The following is a 16,685-nucleotide window of genomic DNA, read 5'->3' on the forward strand; positions in this document are numbered from 1 at the left end:
TGTAAGAAACATCTTTCTTTATCCTAGCTCTCCTCTGGGAAAATAGGGCCATTGATTTGCTTCCTCCATTCCACTCTGCCTCTTGCAAGGTTGACTGCTTCTGCTCAGGTGGCAAAAACCCATCTTCTCTCTTTCTCTCTCCACACTTCTCCTCCATGTCTGTTTTGGTCGCCCTCTGCTTCTTTCTCCCTCTGGTGCCTAGGTTAGGGAATGCGCGGATTTTGTTGGTGGTCCATGCGCAATACATGCCCTATCCAATGCCACCTTCGCCTTCTTATCTGTTTACTGATGTTGCAAGTCCTAGCCCGTCTCCTATTCTTAATCTAGGCGGCTCTTGAGTCATCCTCAGCCACTCCATGCTTGAAAAGAAACATTACCCGACAAAATTAGACAAAAACAAAAGAAAGCCAGAGGTGTACAAGATTTCACAATATATGTTTTTTTTTTCACCATATGGGTTAATGAGCATTTAGTTGTATGTGCAGTTCTTTGCAAAATATCACTTTACTGCTTCTGAATGGCTTTTCTTTCTGTAACCAGGTATTCGATGGAAACACGGATCAATTCATTGTTGTTAGCCATTTGCTGAGAAACCCAATTATTACACGTTATATCAGAATTATTCCAGTGACCTGGAACGGTGGTATTGGGTTACGAGCTGACTTCTATGGCTGCAAATCAGGTAAACGGCATAATAAGCTATAATTGCTTTGTGTGAGATTTATCTTCCATATCCTTATAACGTTTTTCTTCTACGACATTACCTTATTACATAAATTAAGATACAAAAAGCAGTAATTGTTATGGAAATCATGATAAGAAAAATAATCCGAGAGGCTAAGAATTCGCTGATCATGCTGAAAAGATTAGTACGTTAACGTGACGTATACTGGTGAAAGCAGGAACATTAATAATACGCTTATCACCTATATTTTTTCAAGTCTTACATGTAATTAAATGTACCAATGGTACGTGGAAGGCACGTTTGGTCGTAGAATTTTCAACAGTGGCCCATTCTGTCTCAGTGTAAGACAACTTATCATTTCTTGCCCACCACAGCTGGCATATTCAGTTCCAATTTTATATAAGCTGAAAACGCCGTAAATTACAAATTATGCTTGCTGTTATACTCGTTATTTTTGTGAACGGTGCCATTGCAATCTGCACAATCCTTTGAGTCTCTGAGTGTACTTTTTCTTTTTTTCTTAGGATTTGATATCCCTGAAGTAGTGTGCGCTTCTACTCTGGGAATGGAAAATGGTAAGATACCAGATTCAGCCATCGTAGCATCATCGCGTTATAACCAATACTGGGGACCGGAAAGGGGGAGACTTAACGAGGATACAGAAGGTAATCTTTTTTCCTTTGCAATACTAACATCTGTACTTGTTTTGTACTGTTACTAAAATAAATAAACACAGAGAGAACATGCTTTTGTGGGCCAGATACAACCCTATGCTAAAAGACTTGAGACACATGAGCAGTTTTTAATACCTATCAAGGTTGCTGACGTCGTTTAACCCTCGGACGTACAAGGGGGGGGGGGGGTGGATGCCACCCCCCCCCCCGTGAGGTTTTTTCCAAATTTTGAAAAAAGGATTTACCCTACAATGCTGAAACTTTCGGTAGCTGTTCATTCATCCTTTGCGGAAATTTTGATATGTCAACCATGTGTCCATGGTATATGACGTTGCCATGGCAACGTCATAAATACAAGCAGGTCTTGCCAAAAATCGTCATTTTTAATATTTTTCTTGATTTTTTCCAGGTTTTTAAAACAGAAGTGCAAGATTTGTTTATTTTTACATTCCATAAGCATTCTAGCTAGATTTTGCATCAATTTCCGTTATTTTGTGACTTTCTAAGAAAATGTTGAAATCCAAGATGGCGGATCCAAGATGGCGGCTCTTATGACGTCACGTGACGTCATATGACGTCACAGCCAATTAAAATTATGTCATCTTGTAGAGTAAGCTAAGGGCTTTCTTCTCAGAGCAAAATAATTTCGCTACGCCTTAATATAACGAAAACTCCGGGGAGGGGTTCCATCCACCCCCCCCCCCCCCCCCTTGTACGATGATGGGGGTATGAGTTTGCTTGTACGTCCGAGGGTTACATTGCTTTTTCACTTTTTATTAGAAGAGAAATGGACGAAAAATGTTGTTTGGTTGTTATTTAGTCATTTTTTTGCTTTATGTTAGGGAGTTATGGAGGAGCATGGATTTCCCAATACCAGGACGCTAATCAGTACCTACAGATTGATTTGGGAAAACCTACCAAGGTGACCAGGTTCGCCACTCAAGGACGAAATAATGCAGGCTGGTGGTCGACGTCGTACTCGCTGGAATACAGTGTAAACGGGTGGCCATTCGAATCATACAACGACGGCCAGGTACAGAAACAATTCCTTACTTATATATAAAATAACATGATAAAATAAACATTTACAAAGAACCAATATAGTCATCTTCGGGTTATGATCATTGCAATACAGTAAAAACCCGCGAGTAAGAACCCAACATTTAAGAACCTGTTAGGCTAAAATTTGCAAATTAGATACCATTTTTAAAAGAACCTATTTAGCCTAAAATTTGGAAACAGGTACTTAATTTTCTAAAATTGATAAAAAATGTTTACTTTTGGGAAAATATGATATGATTATTGCTTCATTTTGACATAAACACTATGTGGTATGCAAATTTTATACAAGAAAAAGGCCGAATACCACGAAAATCTCTATAACGACATTGAATTTTTTTCTTCAGAAATTAAGAACCTATTAAGAACCTAATTAGCCTAAATTTGTGTCAACAACCCTTTATGTAAGAACCTGTTTAGGCTAACCTGAAAAACAAAAGGGTTTTACTCGCGGGTTTTTACTGTATAGTTAAAACTAAAACACAGAGGCCCTTTGTATACAGCAGATGATGACCGTAGCAAACTTTACTAAGATCAAATTCTCATTTTTTTCAAGGTTCTACAAGGAAATGCGGATTATACAAGTGCAGTGGGTCATATCCTTGATCCTCCAATCGTCGCACGGTTTATCAAGATCAAAGTTAAAACATTTGTTGGATACCCTTCATTGAGAGTGGAGTTGTACGGATGCACCGAAGGTATGTGTACTATCAAGGGAGCTATATCACGGGGAGTTCACAGATTTTTGGTCTAAACTGTTCTGAAATAAGTGGTAGGCAACTTATTCCATAAAAACATTATCTTTGAACATCTAACGGACGATGCAACCTTAATTTGCGTATAGAAATCAAGCTACGGCTATGAGTAACGATTTTTGTCTTGAAGACGCAATACAAATTGAAAAAGTAAGCCTTACTTTTTCAAGTTGCAATTCATTTCCATACGAGTCATCCGCAGCCAAAGATGCTTGTTAGCAGTCTCATTGCTCTAATATAGTACTTTTTAATAAAAATGGACTGCTATTTTTAGCTTTTCTGCGACACAAATATTAGCTTTGGCTCGCCATTTATTTCATAAGAGTTTAGACCAAAAATCGACGAGATCCAAGTGACATAGCTTATTTAATATTAAGCCCTAACATTTCATGTTCATTCCCTTATAATGCAACGAAATCAATTAAGAAAAGGCTTTTTCGCTTAACAAAATAAGTGTATGGCTGAAATGCTAGAACAGAGTCAAAAATTAAAAAAAAAAAAATGCTAGCAAGCAGCTCTTCAATTTCCCCACGCAGTTTGTTATCAAAATCTTGCAAAATTAACGAGAGATATTTGCTTCTTAAAAATTTACACTGGAATTCAAACCCTTGAGATAACAAAGGCGTGTTCTATATCTCTTTACATAATCATTTTTGTTGTTGATCAATTTGATGATACCTAGGTTTTCCGACGCCTAAACCTCCACAATGCATGGATGCCCTTGGAATGCAAAGCGGTAAAATACCAGACTCCAGTATCACAGCCTCAAGCTCGGCCAATGCCGTCAGCTATGCTCCTTCCATCGGCAGACTTCATTTTCTTTCTGCCGGCAGTGGTAAATACGGTAGTTGGGCTGCAGGAGCTAACAACGAAAACCAGTGGTTTCAAGTTGATTTTGGAACCTGGACACAAATCTTGGCCGTGGCGACACAGGGAAGACAAGATTCGGATCAATGGGTTGAAAGCTACTGGCTTTCGTTCAGCTACGATGGTGTTTTCTGGGAGACTGTTAACAACGAACACGGCTCAAAACAGGTAACCATTGCTTAGTTACTCAGTTCAAAAGAAAGCTAATTTCTGATCGGCTCAAGGAAATAAATGAAGCACCCACGCATTTAAAGACTACCAAGTGTTCTCAATAGAATAACGGTGGAATAGAGTTTTCGTGCCGTCAAAGAGTTTTTGAGTTTTTTTTTCTTTTTTGAGTTTTTTGACTAGGGTTTTGGCCGTGTAGGGGTATGTATAGATGAAGGTGTAGGTGTAAAGATAACATGACATAGCAATTATTTTGTCTCGAATTTTCTCTCGTGTTAATTGTAGTTGTAAGAGTCGATGTAGGTGAAAATGTAGGTGAAGCTATGTGCAGGTATAGGTGCAGGTATGTGTGTAGTTGTAGGTGATGGTGAAGGTTTAGGTGTGGGTGTTGGTGTAGTGTATGTGTAGCTGTAGCAGTCTGTAGTTGTAGTAATTGTAGGTATAAGTATGGAGTACTTGGATTTTTTGCTGTACGTGATTATTTTGCGACAACGTGTCTGTCTGTCTGTCTGTCTGTCTGTCTGTCTGTCTGTCTGTCTGTCTGTCTATATGCACGTACCAAAAACAATCATCTTTTTTTTATAGATTTTCACTGGCAACTCTGACCGATATACAGTTGTAAGAAACCAACTAGACAGACCAGTTATAACGCGGTACATCCGGATTCACCCAAAGACATGGAAGGGTCATATCTCAATGAGGACAGAGTTTTACGGCTGCAAAGAAGGTGAAAGCTCTACCAGAATTCTAGTTAACTATCGGAGTATCTGCTAAACATCATTTACGTCTCGTACATTGTAAGATACATTTTACAAATATTTGTTTAAAAAAGGCTGAAATTTTTGCCCGTAAATTTCTGTCAAAAAAGCTGGACATGTGATTAAGGCTGCTGTTAAGTAACCACAGTATAAGGATAAATATGACGACTAAATAATTCACACCCAGCAAAGTTACAGATTGTTCAAGCATTTACGAGCTTGCCTTAACAGAAACAACAATGTAAGCTATTGAATAATATACTTATTTCTAAATAATATTTACATTGTTAAGGTTTAGACAACTTCTTTTCGCAGCTTTTTCGATTAAGTAGTAGCGAAAATTTCGCTATTGAGCTTTGTGACGCACACATAGAAGGTGACGTATTGTAGCTTTTAACTATTTACTGACTTTGTCTCTGGGCAATTCTATAAAAGGAATAAGGCCTCTGTTTTGCTTTATAATCTGCTTACGATCATAATTCACTCCATTCAATGGCAGATAGAACCCTCAAGCGCAAATCGGGTTCTTATTACGCAACCTAGAAATCATTAGCTACGAACTTTATTAGCATCGAAACGAAGGATTTATTTGTTAAATATATACTCCTATAAATTATATGTTTATTTATTTTGATACCTGAAAATACATGGAAGTAATAAAAAGAAACGAGACATCCGATAACGTTGTAGAAAGCTAAAAAATGTTCTTTATCGCTATGATAGGATTCGAACCTCCAAAGATCGTCTGCGCAGATGCTCTTGGTATGCAAAGTGGAGAAATTCCTGATTCCGCCTTAAAATCGTCTTCCGACTATAACCAGTACCTTGGCGCTGCAAGGAGCAGATTAAACGAACAAAAAGAAGGTAGTTATTACGGTGGTTGGGCACCTAAAACCGCAGATGTTGGACAGTGGCTACAGATAGACTTGGGAAAGATTACAAAGGTCACAAGGATCGCGACTCAGGGAAGACAAGATGCCAACTGGTGGGTGACCAAATATACACTGACTTACAGCGACGGCGAGGGACGATTTAAGTCTTACAAAAATGGCGAGGTTTGTATAAAATGTTTGAAAATTAGCATAAATCCAGGGGTATAAGTTGTTCGTCTATTAACGTCTAATATCCCCTGCCCTTCTGCGAAAATATCTTACTCCAAAAAATAAGATGAAGACGCAACAATCCTTGCGATTATAAACCCTCTCAATTATAAGCCCATGGGCAGGCATGTTAAGCAAATATACGCCCAGGACCTATTTTCGAAATTTTAAGACGTTATCGCCTAAAAGAAGGTAGTCCTGACAAGGACGGTTGTTGTGAGTGGCTTATTCGACAACTGCCTGAGCAGTCATCTTCAGAGCCAAGTAAAGAATTTTTTTTTTCAGTTTGTGATAATCGAAAAGGATTGGTAAGTTTTGCCGTTATGCCCCTTGCTTTCAGGACTTAAAAATAGTTATTCATCAATGATTGGTCACTTGTTTTGTCAGTTTGAGTCGACGTCCGTCAATTTCTGATGGTTCTTTACAAATTCCGTTCGTCACCTTTGCAGATCTCTTAAATAAGTTTTTTGTACGGTGGAAGTAGAGGTTGACATTCCTTGAGAGGTGTTTCGTCTGAGTTATTGTACTAGCCTTTTTATATGCAGTCGGTGATAGTATAAGTTTGTACTGTAGATGAAGCATTCAGCGGTCGATTTAATTCTGTGGTTTGCAATTGTCAGTCGATATTTTCTGCACTGTAGCCATTTCTTGTCGATTCTACCAGCTTCTTCCGAGACAGAAACAAACGTTATTTTTATATAGGAAAACGAGGGAACGAAGTGTTACTTCCACATAGTCTTTGGGCTCGCCTACGGAATTTTTAACCAATGTTTATATCTCATCGCATAGTCAATAAAATCAATAATACTTCATCTCCTCCTACCTACACGTATAAAGCTTAATATTGTTGTTCGTATTTTTTTCCTTTTTTCTGTTTGTTTGCTTAGGAAATAGAGGGAAACATGGACAAAGACACGCCGGCGGGCCGCATTCTAGACGAGCCAATTATAGCACGGTATATACGAATACATCCCAAGACGTGGTATGCCTTCATTTGCATGAGGGTGGAATTGTTCGGCTGTAGGGAAGGTACATAAGTGCTGTTGCATGAATGGATTTACCTAAGCCTAAAAGCGGAGATCCCCGGTTATTAAAGTTGCCTTTTATTTAATTCTGAATTTACTGACTATAGACAGGAAAAATTACTTCTTGAGCCCGCGATCTTATGGAAAAAAATCATAACCTGGCCAAAAAACACGCAATTTAAATGAGCTCCACACGTGAGTCTGTGATCGATATGGTCATGTAATACTGGCCAGCGGATAACTTGTTTTGACAGCTATCAATTTACCATAGTATCTTAAAACCTGTCAGTTTTGAGCCCGCCAGCTGCAATGGAATTAAAATAAAGAATTGCCACCTTAAGGTCATGTCACCGAAATAGAACTGACAAAAAATTTTCGCTCAAACTTTGTCTACTGGTTGTTCATCCCAAGATAACTTTTTTTGAGGCAATAAAGAGGGGTCCCGATATCATTTTAGGAGCAGGAATGCTTCAAATTTACCCTGTAGTTCTTTACAAGATCAGCAACTATATTATCACGAGTACTGGTTAGGTTCACGTGTCCGTTTATTATCTATTTTTTTACAATAAAAATTTGTTCATATTCATTAATAGAAATAAGGTGATTGCTGGACTCAAAAGAAGAGGAAAAAAACCAATAGGTCCTGGTACTCGTTTACGAGAAAACTACGATTTATCTCTCTTGCGAGCCAAGCCGTAGAGAAAAAAAAGCCGCCATTTTCTTAATGTGCGCGCGCTAATCACGCATGAAATTGTGCGCAGTACAGGATGCGCAATGTTTATTTATTTATTTATTTATTTATTTATTTATTTATTTATTTCAATGGAAAAGATGTATTCTGGATATTCCTACGCTAAATAATCGTTGACCTCTATTGTTCTTTTACAAGGTTTTACTCCTGGAGAGACTGAGAAATGTAAGAAAATACTTGGAATGCAAAACTACCAAATCCCGGACTCTTCCCTCACTGCCTCCACTTCATACAATGTCAACTCCATGGGACCAGCAAACGGAAGACTGCATTTCCAGGCAAAAAGCGGCCAGTATGGCGCCTGGGCCGTGTCAACGAATGACCAGTTTCAGTGGTTTCAAGTTGACTTTGGAAATTTTGCAAAGGTGACGGGATTAGCTACTCAAGGAAGGCAAGATGGAGGCTGGTGGGTTAAGACCTACAGTCTTTCGTTTGGCTACGAAGGGGTTTTCTTTGAAGATTACAAAGAAAACGACGTAAAGAAGGTAAGCGACCTAACGCTCTCTCCTACCCCCTCTTTACCCTTCAAACCACACGCATGATGTTGGGGGTTTTCGTTGTTCGTTTTCGTAGGTCTGAGTATTACATATTTTTCATTCTGTATGTATCCCTGCCTACCCAATCCAGAAGCCTGGATTATTTTCTTTACATGGAAAATCATATACTTCCAATTAAATTACATCTAGTTGTAACTGAAAAGCTGCCAGTTAGAGATGTATTGTTATGTAACAAAATTTTATTTTTAAAATTTAATTGTCTGTTTCTGAATTTTCAGCTTTCGTTGTGGTTCTCCTTTTACTTACAATCAACTCAAAACAGACAACTTACCTTTTTTGGTGAATAGATTGCAATCTGTTCAAATTTTTAGTTCGTCCGTTTCAAAAATTTGCTGAAATTCAGTAGTAAAAAAATTGTTAAACGGTCAAAATGTCACACTTTTTTATATAAGTAATACACAGAGTATACGAAAATACTAAACATTCGATTGGAAATGTTTGTATATCTACAAAAGAGTGGCTATTACTAACCGATGGAAAAGAAAGTCAGCAAACAGGTCATGGGAGCAAGTTAATAAAATAATCATTTCATGACTGTTATCAAGGGAAACAGTGAGTTGTGATTCCCCGGGAACCTCAATGTTCCCCGAGGCTTGGTGACAGTCATTACGTTTTTAGTGCGGATCCCCTTCTTTAGATGCTTGGATGGTACAAGTTCTCAGTTAGCCGAACGAAACAAAAGGCAGTTATCATGTTCAAACACTAAACACACTAACGCCTCCATACATGCGAGATCTGTTCTCCGCTCGTGATTTTTTCTACAGTATCCATAGGTCTGGGAACATCCCGGCCTGCAGGTACCTAACCCAAGAACTAATTATTTTCAGTTGTTAAGAAATAACAATGAATAATAAATGAAACAATTATTCAATTCGCACTTGCTGGACATGAGATGTTTACAGCTTTGTTCTCCATTTGTAGGTTTTTAATGGTAACACTGACCGTTACACCGTTGTTAGCCATGATCTGGAGAACCCAATTATTGCAAAATTTGTCCGAATAAATCCAATCACGTGGCAAGGCTACATTTCTTTGAGAGCTGAATTCTACGGCTGCAGAGAAGGTAAGAAACACCTAAAGGAATAAAAAAATATTTTCCAATCACGTTTCAAATATGGTTTACTTTTGTTAGTTCCAAAGAATCTAAGCTCCTTTAGTACGAGAAGTAATTTACTAGTATAAAAAATGAAGAATGTGATGGGAAACAGAATTTATAAGTAACTCATTTTTTTTTCTTTCCGTTTCCACTGTCGTCTTATGCAATGCATGTCAGGCATTGTATAGTAGTCAAACAGCGTCAACTGCATTTTTGTGCTACTCACGAGTTCCTTGATTCGGAAAGTGAAATAAAAGAACCGGCCAATTAAAAACGTTTTTAAAACAGTTTTTTTGGATCATTGTTCTTTCCTTCTATCATTGTACCACGTGGATACAGTTTGACTCTAATACGACGTGTGTGCTCTGTTCCAAATATACATATTATACATGTAGCTTGTGTTCCATCCTCTTTTCAGTATTGTTTTACTCGTGCCAATATTATTCACTCAATAACTTGCCTTTTCTCGTGAAATAGCCGATAAATTAACATTTGTCTCGTATGTTCGGAAGAATGGGCTTTTTGTGTAAGAAAAAATAAAAGACAAAAAAAAGTAAATGCACAAAATGGAGATGTGAATGTAGAGCGTTTAATGAAATCCTTGTGGTCCATTGGCCTCAAAACCCATATTACTCCAGCTGTTTATTTCAATCAAAATCGTCGATATAATATTTGTTTTATCACACGATGATGAGTACATACCAAGAAGTTAAAAATAATTTTGATTTTGCGAAGTAAGAATTTGCTATACATTTTCTGGCTTCGAAAGGGAGAAATTTCATTTTGCTCATTTCACGGCGGAAGGGATGGGGGACTTTGTCAGTCATTTTTAATCATTGTCTTATGTGGTGGATTTTTGTCTTCCGTGGTGAGGTTTTTTATCCAATCCCAGGTGTGTAACAGAGGGGTGTTTATGATTAGTCCTCGAGTTTTAAGTTGCCTTTGCTGTGTACTGTTTAGGATTCGATGAACCGGAGATCGTTTGTGTCACGCCTCTTGGATTAGAAAATGGACAGATTCCAGATAGCGCGATGGTGTCCTCCTCAGAATACAATCAGTACTATGGGGCAGAAAGAGCAAGATTACGCGAAGTGACTGAAGGAAGCTATATCGGTGGTTGGTCCCCGAAGGCAGCTAATACAGGAGAATGGATTCAATTCGATCTGAGCAAGGATACCAAAATCACCAGGATTGCTACCCAGGGACGAGACAATGCTAACTGGTGGACCACCAGTTACACGCTATCCTTCAAAGTCAGTGGAGGAAGCTATGAGTCTTACAACAATGGGCAGGTTTGTTACAATGTTGTATATAGTATATTTTACACTTAATGACTGTTCCCGAGGGAAACAGTTAATTTTGTTTCCCGAGAATCTAAACATTGAGATTCGAAGGAGCAGTCATTAAGTTTTTTTGACATTTGGCACGACGAAGACATAGAAAAATGGCGCTCGGCTGTCAACGTTCGTGAGGAAAAGTTTCTAGCTAGATAACAATATTATCTATGTAACGATTATGTTTGGTACGTAGTATAACGGACGAATGGCCGATTCCCTCTAAAGCGCGCGCCTGTAGGGAATCACGGTAGTTTTATTCATCAAACCATGCGCGAGACTCGGCAACGATGCACGGAAGTCTCGCGTATGGTTTGATGAATACAACTACCGTGATTCTTGACCATTTTCTGACCCATAAGCAACGGTGATCATTACTAAAGCTCGCGCTGGGGAGGGGGGGGGGGGGGGGGGGTGGAGAAAGTCGGCACTTTTCTTAGACGGAATGGAGGCGCCGGGAAACGGTTTAAATCTGTGTCAATCAAGCCGTTGCTAAGAAAGACGTCACCCAACGTTCCCCCCCCCCCCCTCGGGCGTTTTATCGAATTCGAGGTTTTCTGTTTATCGTTGTTATGGACAATATCGATTTCACTAAACTGAACATCGTGCTAAGCTTTAATCCAACACCAAACATTAGTGTGTTTCGCACGTGTTAATGTACGAGGACAATATCACTCTGGACTGGGAATTTTTCCCTTAGTATCCATATGATGACTTATATAACATTTCATTTCAGGTATTTCTAGGCAATAGAGACAGAAATACACCTGTTGGTAATATAATCAACCCGCCAATCATTGCGCGCTACATCAAGATGCATCCCAAGACCTGGTACGCTTACATTGCTTTGCGTGTGGAACTTTACGGATGCCGAGAAGGTGAGAACTTAGATTCGGATTACTTATATTTATTAGATTATTTGTTCATTCTTGACAAAAACCGTCCCTAAGATGGTTTTATAGCCATGTGCTAGCCGGACCATAACTGTATTTCTCTACTGAATTGGAGCGTGTAATCAGTCTAGTACTATAATTTACTAACGGAACCATTCGCACTTGCGGACAAGTTCTTGTATCATTTTAGAAGCTTTTTTCCCCTACGAATTTTTAGGCGAAAAACTTTTCCAACAATATATAACAACAAAGAAGCAGTTGTCCCTTTCTCCCATGATTGATCCGCGTTGCACATGTGATACATTTTGTCGTTAAGGTAAAAAGAAATGCAAAAACAAGTGCGAACACCTTGTTTGGACTGGGAAAATTTTTGTCAAAACGGACAAAATTCCAAATTGGAGGCAATGACATTGCAACGTACATTTCTTAGAAGCTCTTTTCGATGTCGTAACAAACAGTTCATTTCTGTCTTTTATTCTATCCAAATCCTTATTGCCTTATTCTCCTGCTAAAGGATTCACTACACCTAAGCCACCAACATGTGCAGCAGCCCTTGGAATGCAAAACAATCAGATACCAGACTCCGCCTTAAGGGCCTCTACGTCATACAATGTAAACTCGATGGGACCAAGGAACGGACGGTTGCATTTCCAGGCAAAATCAGGCCAGTACGGAGCTTGGGCTGTCTCCACAAATAACGAGTTCCAATACTTTGAAGTCAACTTTGGTGACTGGACCCAGGTTACAAAAGTGGCGACCCAAGGAAGACAGGATGGAAATTGGTGGGTCAAGAGCTACAGCCTTAGTTACAGCTACGATGGTGTGTTCTTTATAGACTACAAGGAAGATGACGTTGTTAAGGTATTTGGTTGCTTTTCAAGTTCATCTATTTATAACAGTTTCTATCCCTTATGGCATGATGGTCTAATGGTTAGAGCCGTACCGGCTTTGGAATTCGGATCGAGTGATTCGGGTTCGAGCGCCGGGTGGGGTCATTGCATGTCTTATGCTCTTCGGCTTACAGTGCTTCTTTTCGCCCAGCAGCAGCTAACACGGAAAAGAAAAAGTGAAATAATTCGGTGAAAAGCCATAACTGGAAGACCATGTATTTTAAAAGTGGTATATATTGTTGGTCAAATCCGGTCTCGAGGTGAAGTCTGTTTTTAACCTAGGTGAGTTTCAACCTGAAGATAACACTCTTTTATCACTTGTGTTATCTTGGAATTAGATATTAAAACGAGCAGGGGACTGGGTACGTTTATTCAATTTCGTTTGGTTTGAAAAATTGGGTCGGTCTTTTAAAAGAAATACAAAAAATTGTAAATTAAAAAAATTTAGGGATTTATTGGTTTAAAAGAAAAGGGATGGAATTTTTTAAAAATTGATAAAAATAAGGGTGTTTTTGGGTGGGTGGCTCTTCCCTTCCATTTTTTATTTTTTTTTTATTTTAAAAAAATTTTTTTTATAATATAATTTTTTTTTTTTTTTTTTTTTTTTTTTTTTTTTTTTTATTTTTTTCTTCTTTTTATAACCTCCTACTGGCTAATTGTAACAGATAAACCTAGGTTGAAAACAGATTTAACCTATAAAAACCAATATGATATGACCTGCAATATAAACGACACCGATCACTTTGACCGATGGCTTTATCGTTGCATTGACATTACGAACCAACTAGATAAATAACGTATTTGTTTTAATGCTTTATCCAGCCACAGTGATAAGTATCACGCATGTACCAAATCTCCATTTCTTTGTTAAGGTGTTTTCCGGAAATAGCGATCGATACTCTGTGGTGACACACCGTTTGGAGAATCCCATCATAACCCGCTACCTTCGAATCAAGCCTAAGACTTGGAATGGTTATATATCGCTGCGGGCAGAGTTCTATGGCTGCAGACAAGGTAAGTACATGTTGGTCTCCCAGAACAATGACTATATATGCACCTTGTTATTTTTTGATGTTGACAGTGTGCCTTCTTGTTTTAGCTTAGCAAATCTATGGAATCAATCAATGCCCAGGCTCTTTAAATCAAGGTTATTCTAATCAACTCTTTTGAAAATGAAGAAATGCAAAATCCAATCTTGGTCATCAGCAACAGATTTTAGAATAAAAACCTGCACGACTATTTTTTTGCTTTAGAATTGTGCTGTGCAGAAGACCAATTGTCTCTATCAAAATATAAATCCCACCTCACCATTGAAACAGTCAATTGAATTTCTTCTCCCTCCTTGCCACCCACCCCAATCAATGAGTTATACAGCTGCGGCATAAAAGGAATGTTTTTTCCTGTTTGAAACTAAAAGCCTGCAAACTGAAAACACAGACAGCAGTTCTAAAAAATTGATGTGGTAGGACCTTACTTTCTTTTGACGCAAACGTGGGACCCCCGGCCAGTACGACTAGCATCAGACGCATTGTACTCATCTGTGTTGAGTAATAGGCTTGCCATTAAATCTTACCATATAAGTAGAAATCCAAAGGCAAAACAGGGTTATTCTGCTCATCTCGAGGAGTATGATTGTCATATCCCAAGCCAGCACTAATAGCTTTAGATTTACATGATTCAATGGATCGAATAAAAAGTTAATAATTATTGTACTAGTTGCTAGATATAGCTGGAAAAGCAGAAACAATTTAACTTGCGCATGCTACATCGATTATAAACGATTAAGCAAAACTGTTCACAAAACTAAGGAATTCGAATAATTCGCTGATTGTTATCAAGTGTTGTTTAGACAGCAATTGATTCAGCCTGATCTATTTAAATCTTAAAGTTGCAACAACAGATTTAAAGATCTAAGTAATTACCCTTGCCTTGGGGCTAGACTATGACAAGAGAATACGAGAACACTGAAATGGGCTTTCTTTTGGTCAAGAGAGACAAGACCCCCCACAATTTAAACTGTAAAATGCAGTTTGAATGCTCTTGATTTTAAAATGAACCTCTTCCACAAATTGATTTACTGGTTCCAAGTTATTTACTGGTCTGAAAGCACCCATTTCTTGGCCAATAAAAGAAGTGTCGAGATAAACTCACCCCATAATATGCTCTACTCTCTCAAACGCATCCTTGCCAAGCATGGATTTTATTCGCGGCCTCAAATTTCCGGAACTCTGCTTTATAGAAATTAATTAAAATATGGCTGAATCGTTGCTAGGGAGGTTAATAAAATTCAAGGTTAGGTCAAGGTGATATTCAAATGAACTTCTCAAACTCCAAAGATTATTTTATACCAGTGCCTAGCATGCATATGCCATGCTAGGACTATTTATTCACGTTTGTTCTTTGGGCCTCGATGGCAGTGACAGTTGATGTGCTGTTGCTGCTGATGCCGCCCCTTTATTCCTGAAGGAAAATATATTGGGTATCTTAAAAAGCAACAATCTTTGACAAAAGTAGTTGACACATTGATTTCGCTCTGCTGTTTTCATGGCAAATTTACCACTAGTTTTTAAATTTCATGACTGTCTGCTAAAATACCCCCCTCCCCCCATCCAATGTTGTAAAATTGAGCAAAGGGCTCCTAGAAACAAAATACAACGTTGAAAGTGGGAGGGGGGGGGGGGTCGGAAAAGTGGGACAAAAGGATAAAATTAGTCCAAATAACAATAAAATAGGGCCTAAATTGATAATGTGTCAAGACTTTTGTCAATGATTGAAGCTCTCTCGCAACGTGGGAAAGATGCACTACACTAAGTATTGCTCCAGGTTTTAGCTTTATTTACCACAGAAGCAAGGAATAGCTATTTTTTGGTTTTTTTTTTTTTTTTTTTCCCCCCCCCCCCCCCCCCTTAAGCCACTTAGAAATGTTTGTTGCTTGTTGATTTTTGGTTTCAACGCTTCTCTACGTTTTAGAAAGTGTGGTATGAGACACAAGCTAAGACAGTCAAGTGTCGTTAATTCTGAAAGTAGAAAAGTGTCTTCTGAAAGACAGTGTTTTCTGACAGAGCTCTATAGCAGAACAGAAGGGTCTATTAATTCCTCCTTATTCTTCTTAGCAATGATACTTTTTCCAAGGTGATGGCCATGTGCTCAGTGGGTGCCCTTCTGGACTTTCTGCAGTACTTACGTACTGCATTACTTCTGAATTTTCTGCAGGGGGCTATCATTGACACTCACATTTTTCTAGCAATAGATAAGCCATATAGATCAAACCAAAATTCAACACGAGATGGTACTTTTTAGAGTCTAGTACTTATCTTTAAGCTCGTTCATCTTGCGTTTGACGGTCCGCGTACGGTCCTTGACATAGCTACTTCTACTAGCATGCATCCATCTTTTCTTTAAACGCTGACTAGTCAACATTTAAGAAAGTATGCCTATAAAGCCCACAATTCGGAGCATATTGGAAAAGAGCTTGTTAATTTTAAGAGAAAATTAACAGTTTTGTTGATTTGTGAATTCTTTTAAAGGTTTCACACCACCGGTAATCAAATGCAGGGATCCCCTTGGTATCGAAAGTGGCAAAATTCCAAGCTCCGCCATTGTAGCCTCATCACAATACAATCAGTATTGGGGACCGGACCGCGGCAGGCTTCGGACAGTGACGGAGGGAAGCTATGGAGGAGGTTGGGCTCCTCAATACAACGACGTTAAGCAGTTTCTCCAGTTTGACTTGGGTAAGGTGACCAAGATAACTGCCGTCGCAACTCAAGGACGATCCGATGCTGACTGGATGGTTACGAGCTACAGGTTGGCCTACAGTGTGGATGGCGGTTCTTTTACACCTTATGGTGATGGCGATGGGCAGGTAAGGAAAACTTTTTATGCAGTATTCCCACTTTTTCAGTTAAATGGGCTTTTTCACGTTTTTTTTTTTTCAGATTTTTGAACAACCAAAATTAATATTTGTGTCGTAGAAAACCTAAAACTAATGGTCCATTTTTAAATATTTGTGTCGTAGAAAACCAAAAACTAATGGTCCATTTTTAATACAAATTGCTATATTAGAGCATTGA

The 16,685-nt window shown here is 38.6% G+C and overlaps 1 protein-coding gene across 1 annotated transcript in view; it reads left to right on the forward strand.

The window, feature by feature from the left end:
* Nucleotides 1–16,685, forward strand: part of LOC144631690 (uncharacterized) — a 52,211-nt gene that overhangs the window by 10,377 nt on the left and 25,149 nt on the right. The window contains exons 7-21 of the mRNA XM_078490189.1: nucleotides 541–682; nucleotides 1,210–1,350; nucleotides 2,202–2,392; nucleotides 2,975–3,116; nucleotides 3,856–4,208; nucleotides 4,794–4,935; nucleotides 5,690–6,021; nucleotides 6,954–7,095; nucleotides 7,981–8,327; nucleotides 9,321–9,462; nucleotides 10,456–10,787; nucleotides 11,566–11,707; nucleotides 12,237–12,583; nucleotides 13,485–13,626; nucleotides 16,140–16,477. Of these exons, the coding sequence (XP_078346315.1) occupies nucleotides 541–682; nucleotides 1,210–1,350; nucleotides 2,202–2,392; nucleotides 2,975–3,116; nucleotides 3,856–4,208; nucleotides 4,794–4,935; nucleotides 5,690–6,021; nucleotides 6,954–7,095; nucleotides 7,981–8,327; nucleotides 9,321–9,462; nucleotides 10,456–10,787; nucleotides 11,566–11,707; nucleotides 12,237–12,583; nucleotides 13,485–13,626; nucleotides 16,140–16,477 (3,375 nt within the window). The remainder of the gene's footprint in view (nucleotides 1–540; nucleotides 683–1,209; nucleotides 1,351–2,201; nucleotides 2,393–2,974; nucleotides 3,117–3,855; nucleotides 4,209–4,793; nucleotides 4,936–5,689; nucleotides 6,022–6,953; nucleotides 7,096–7,980; nucleotides 8,328–9,320; nucleotides 9,463–10,455; nucleotides 10,788–11,565; nucleotides 11,708–12,236; nucleotides 12,584–13,484; nucleotides 13,627–16,139; nucleotides 16,478–16,685) is intronic.

The sequence above is a fragment of the Oculina patagonica genome, chromosome 12 (assembly GCF_052425735.1).
Source record: "Oculina patagonica isolate OP01 chromosome 12, crgOcupat, whole genome shotgun sequence".
Classification (NCBI taxonomy): Eukaryota; Metazoa; Cnidaria; class Anthozoa; order Scleractinia; family Oculinidae; genus Oculina; species Oculina patagonica.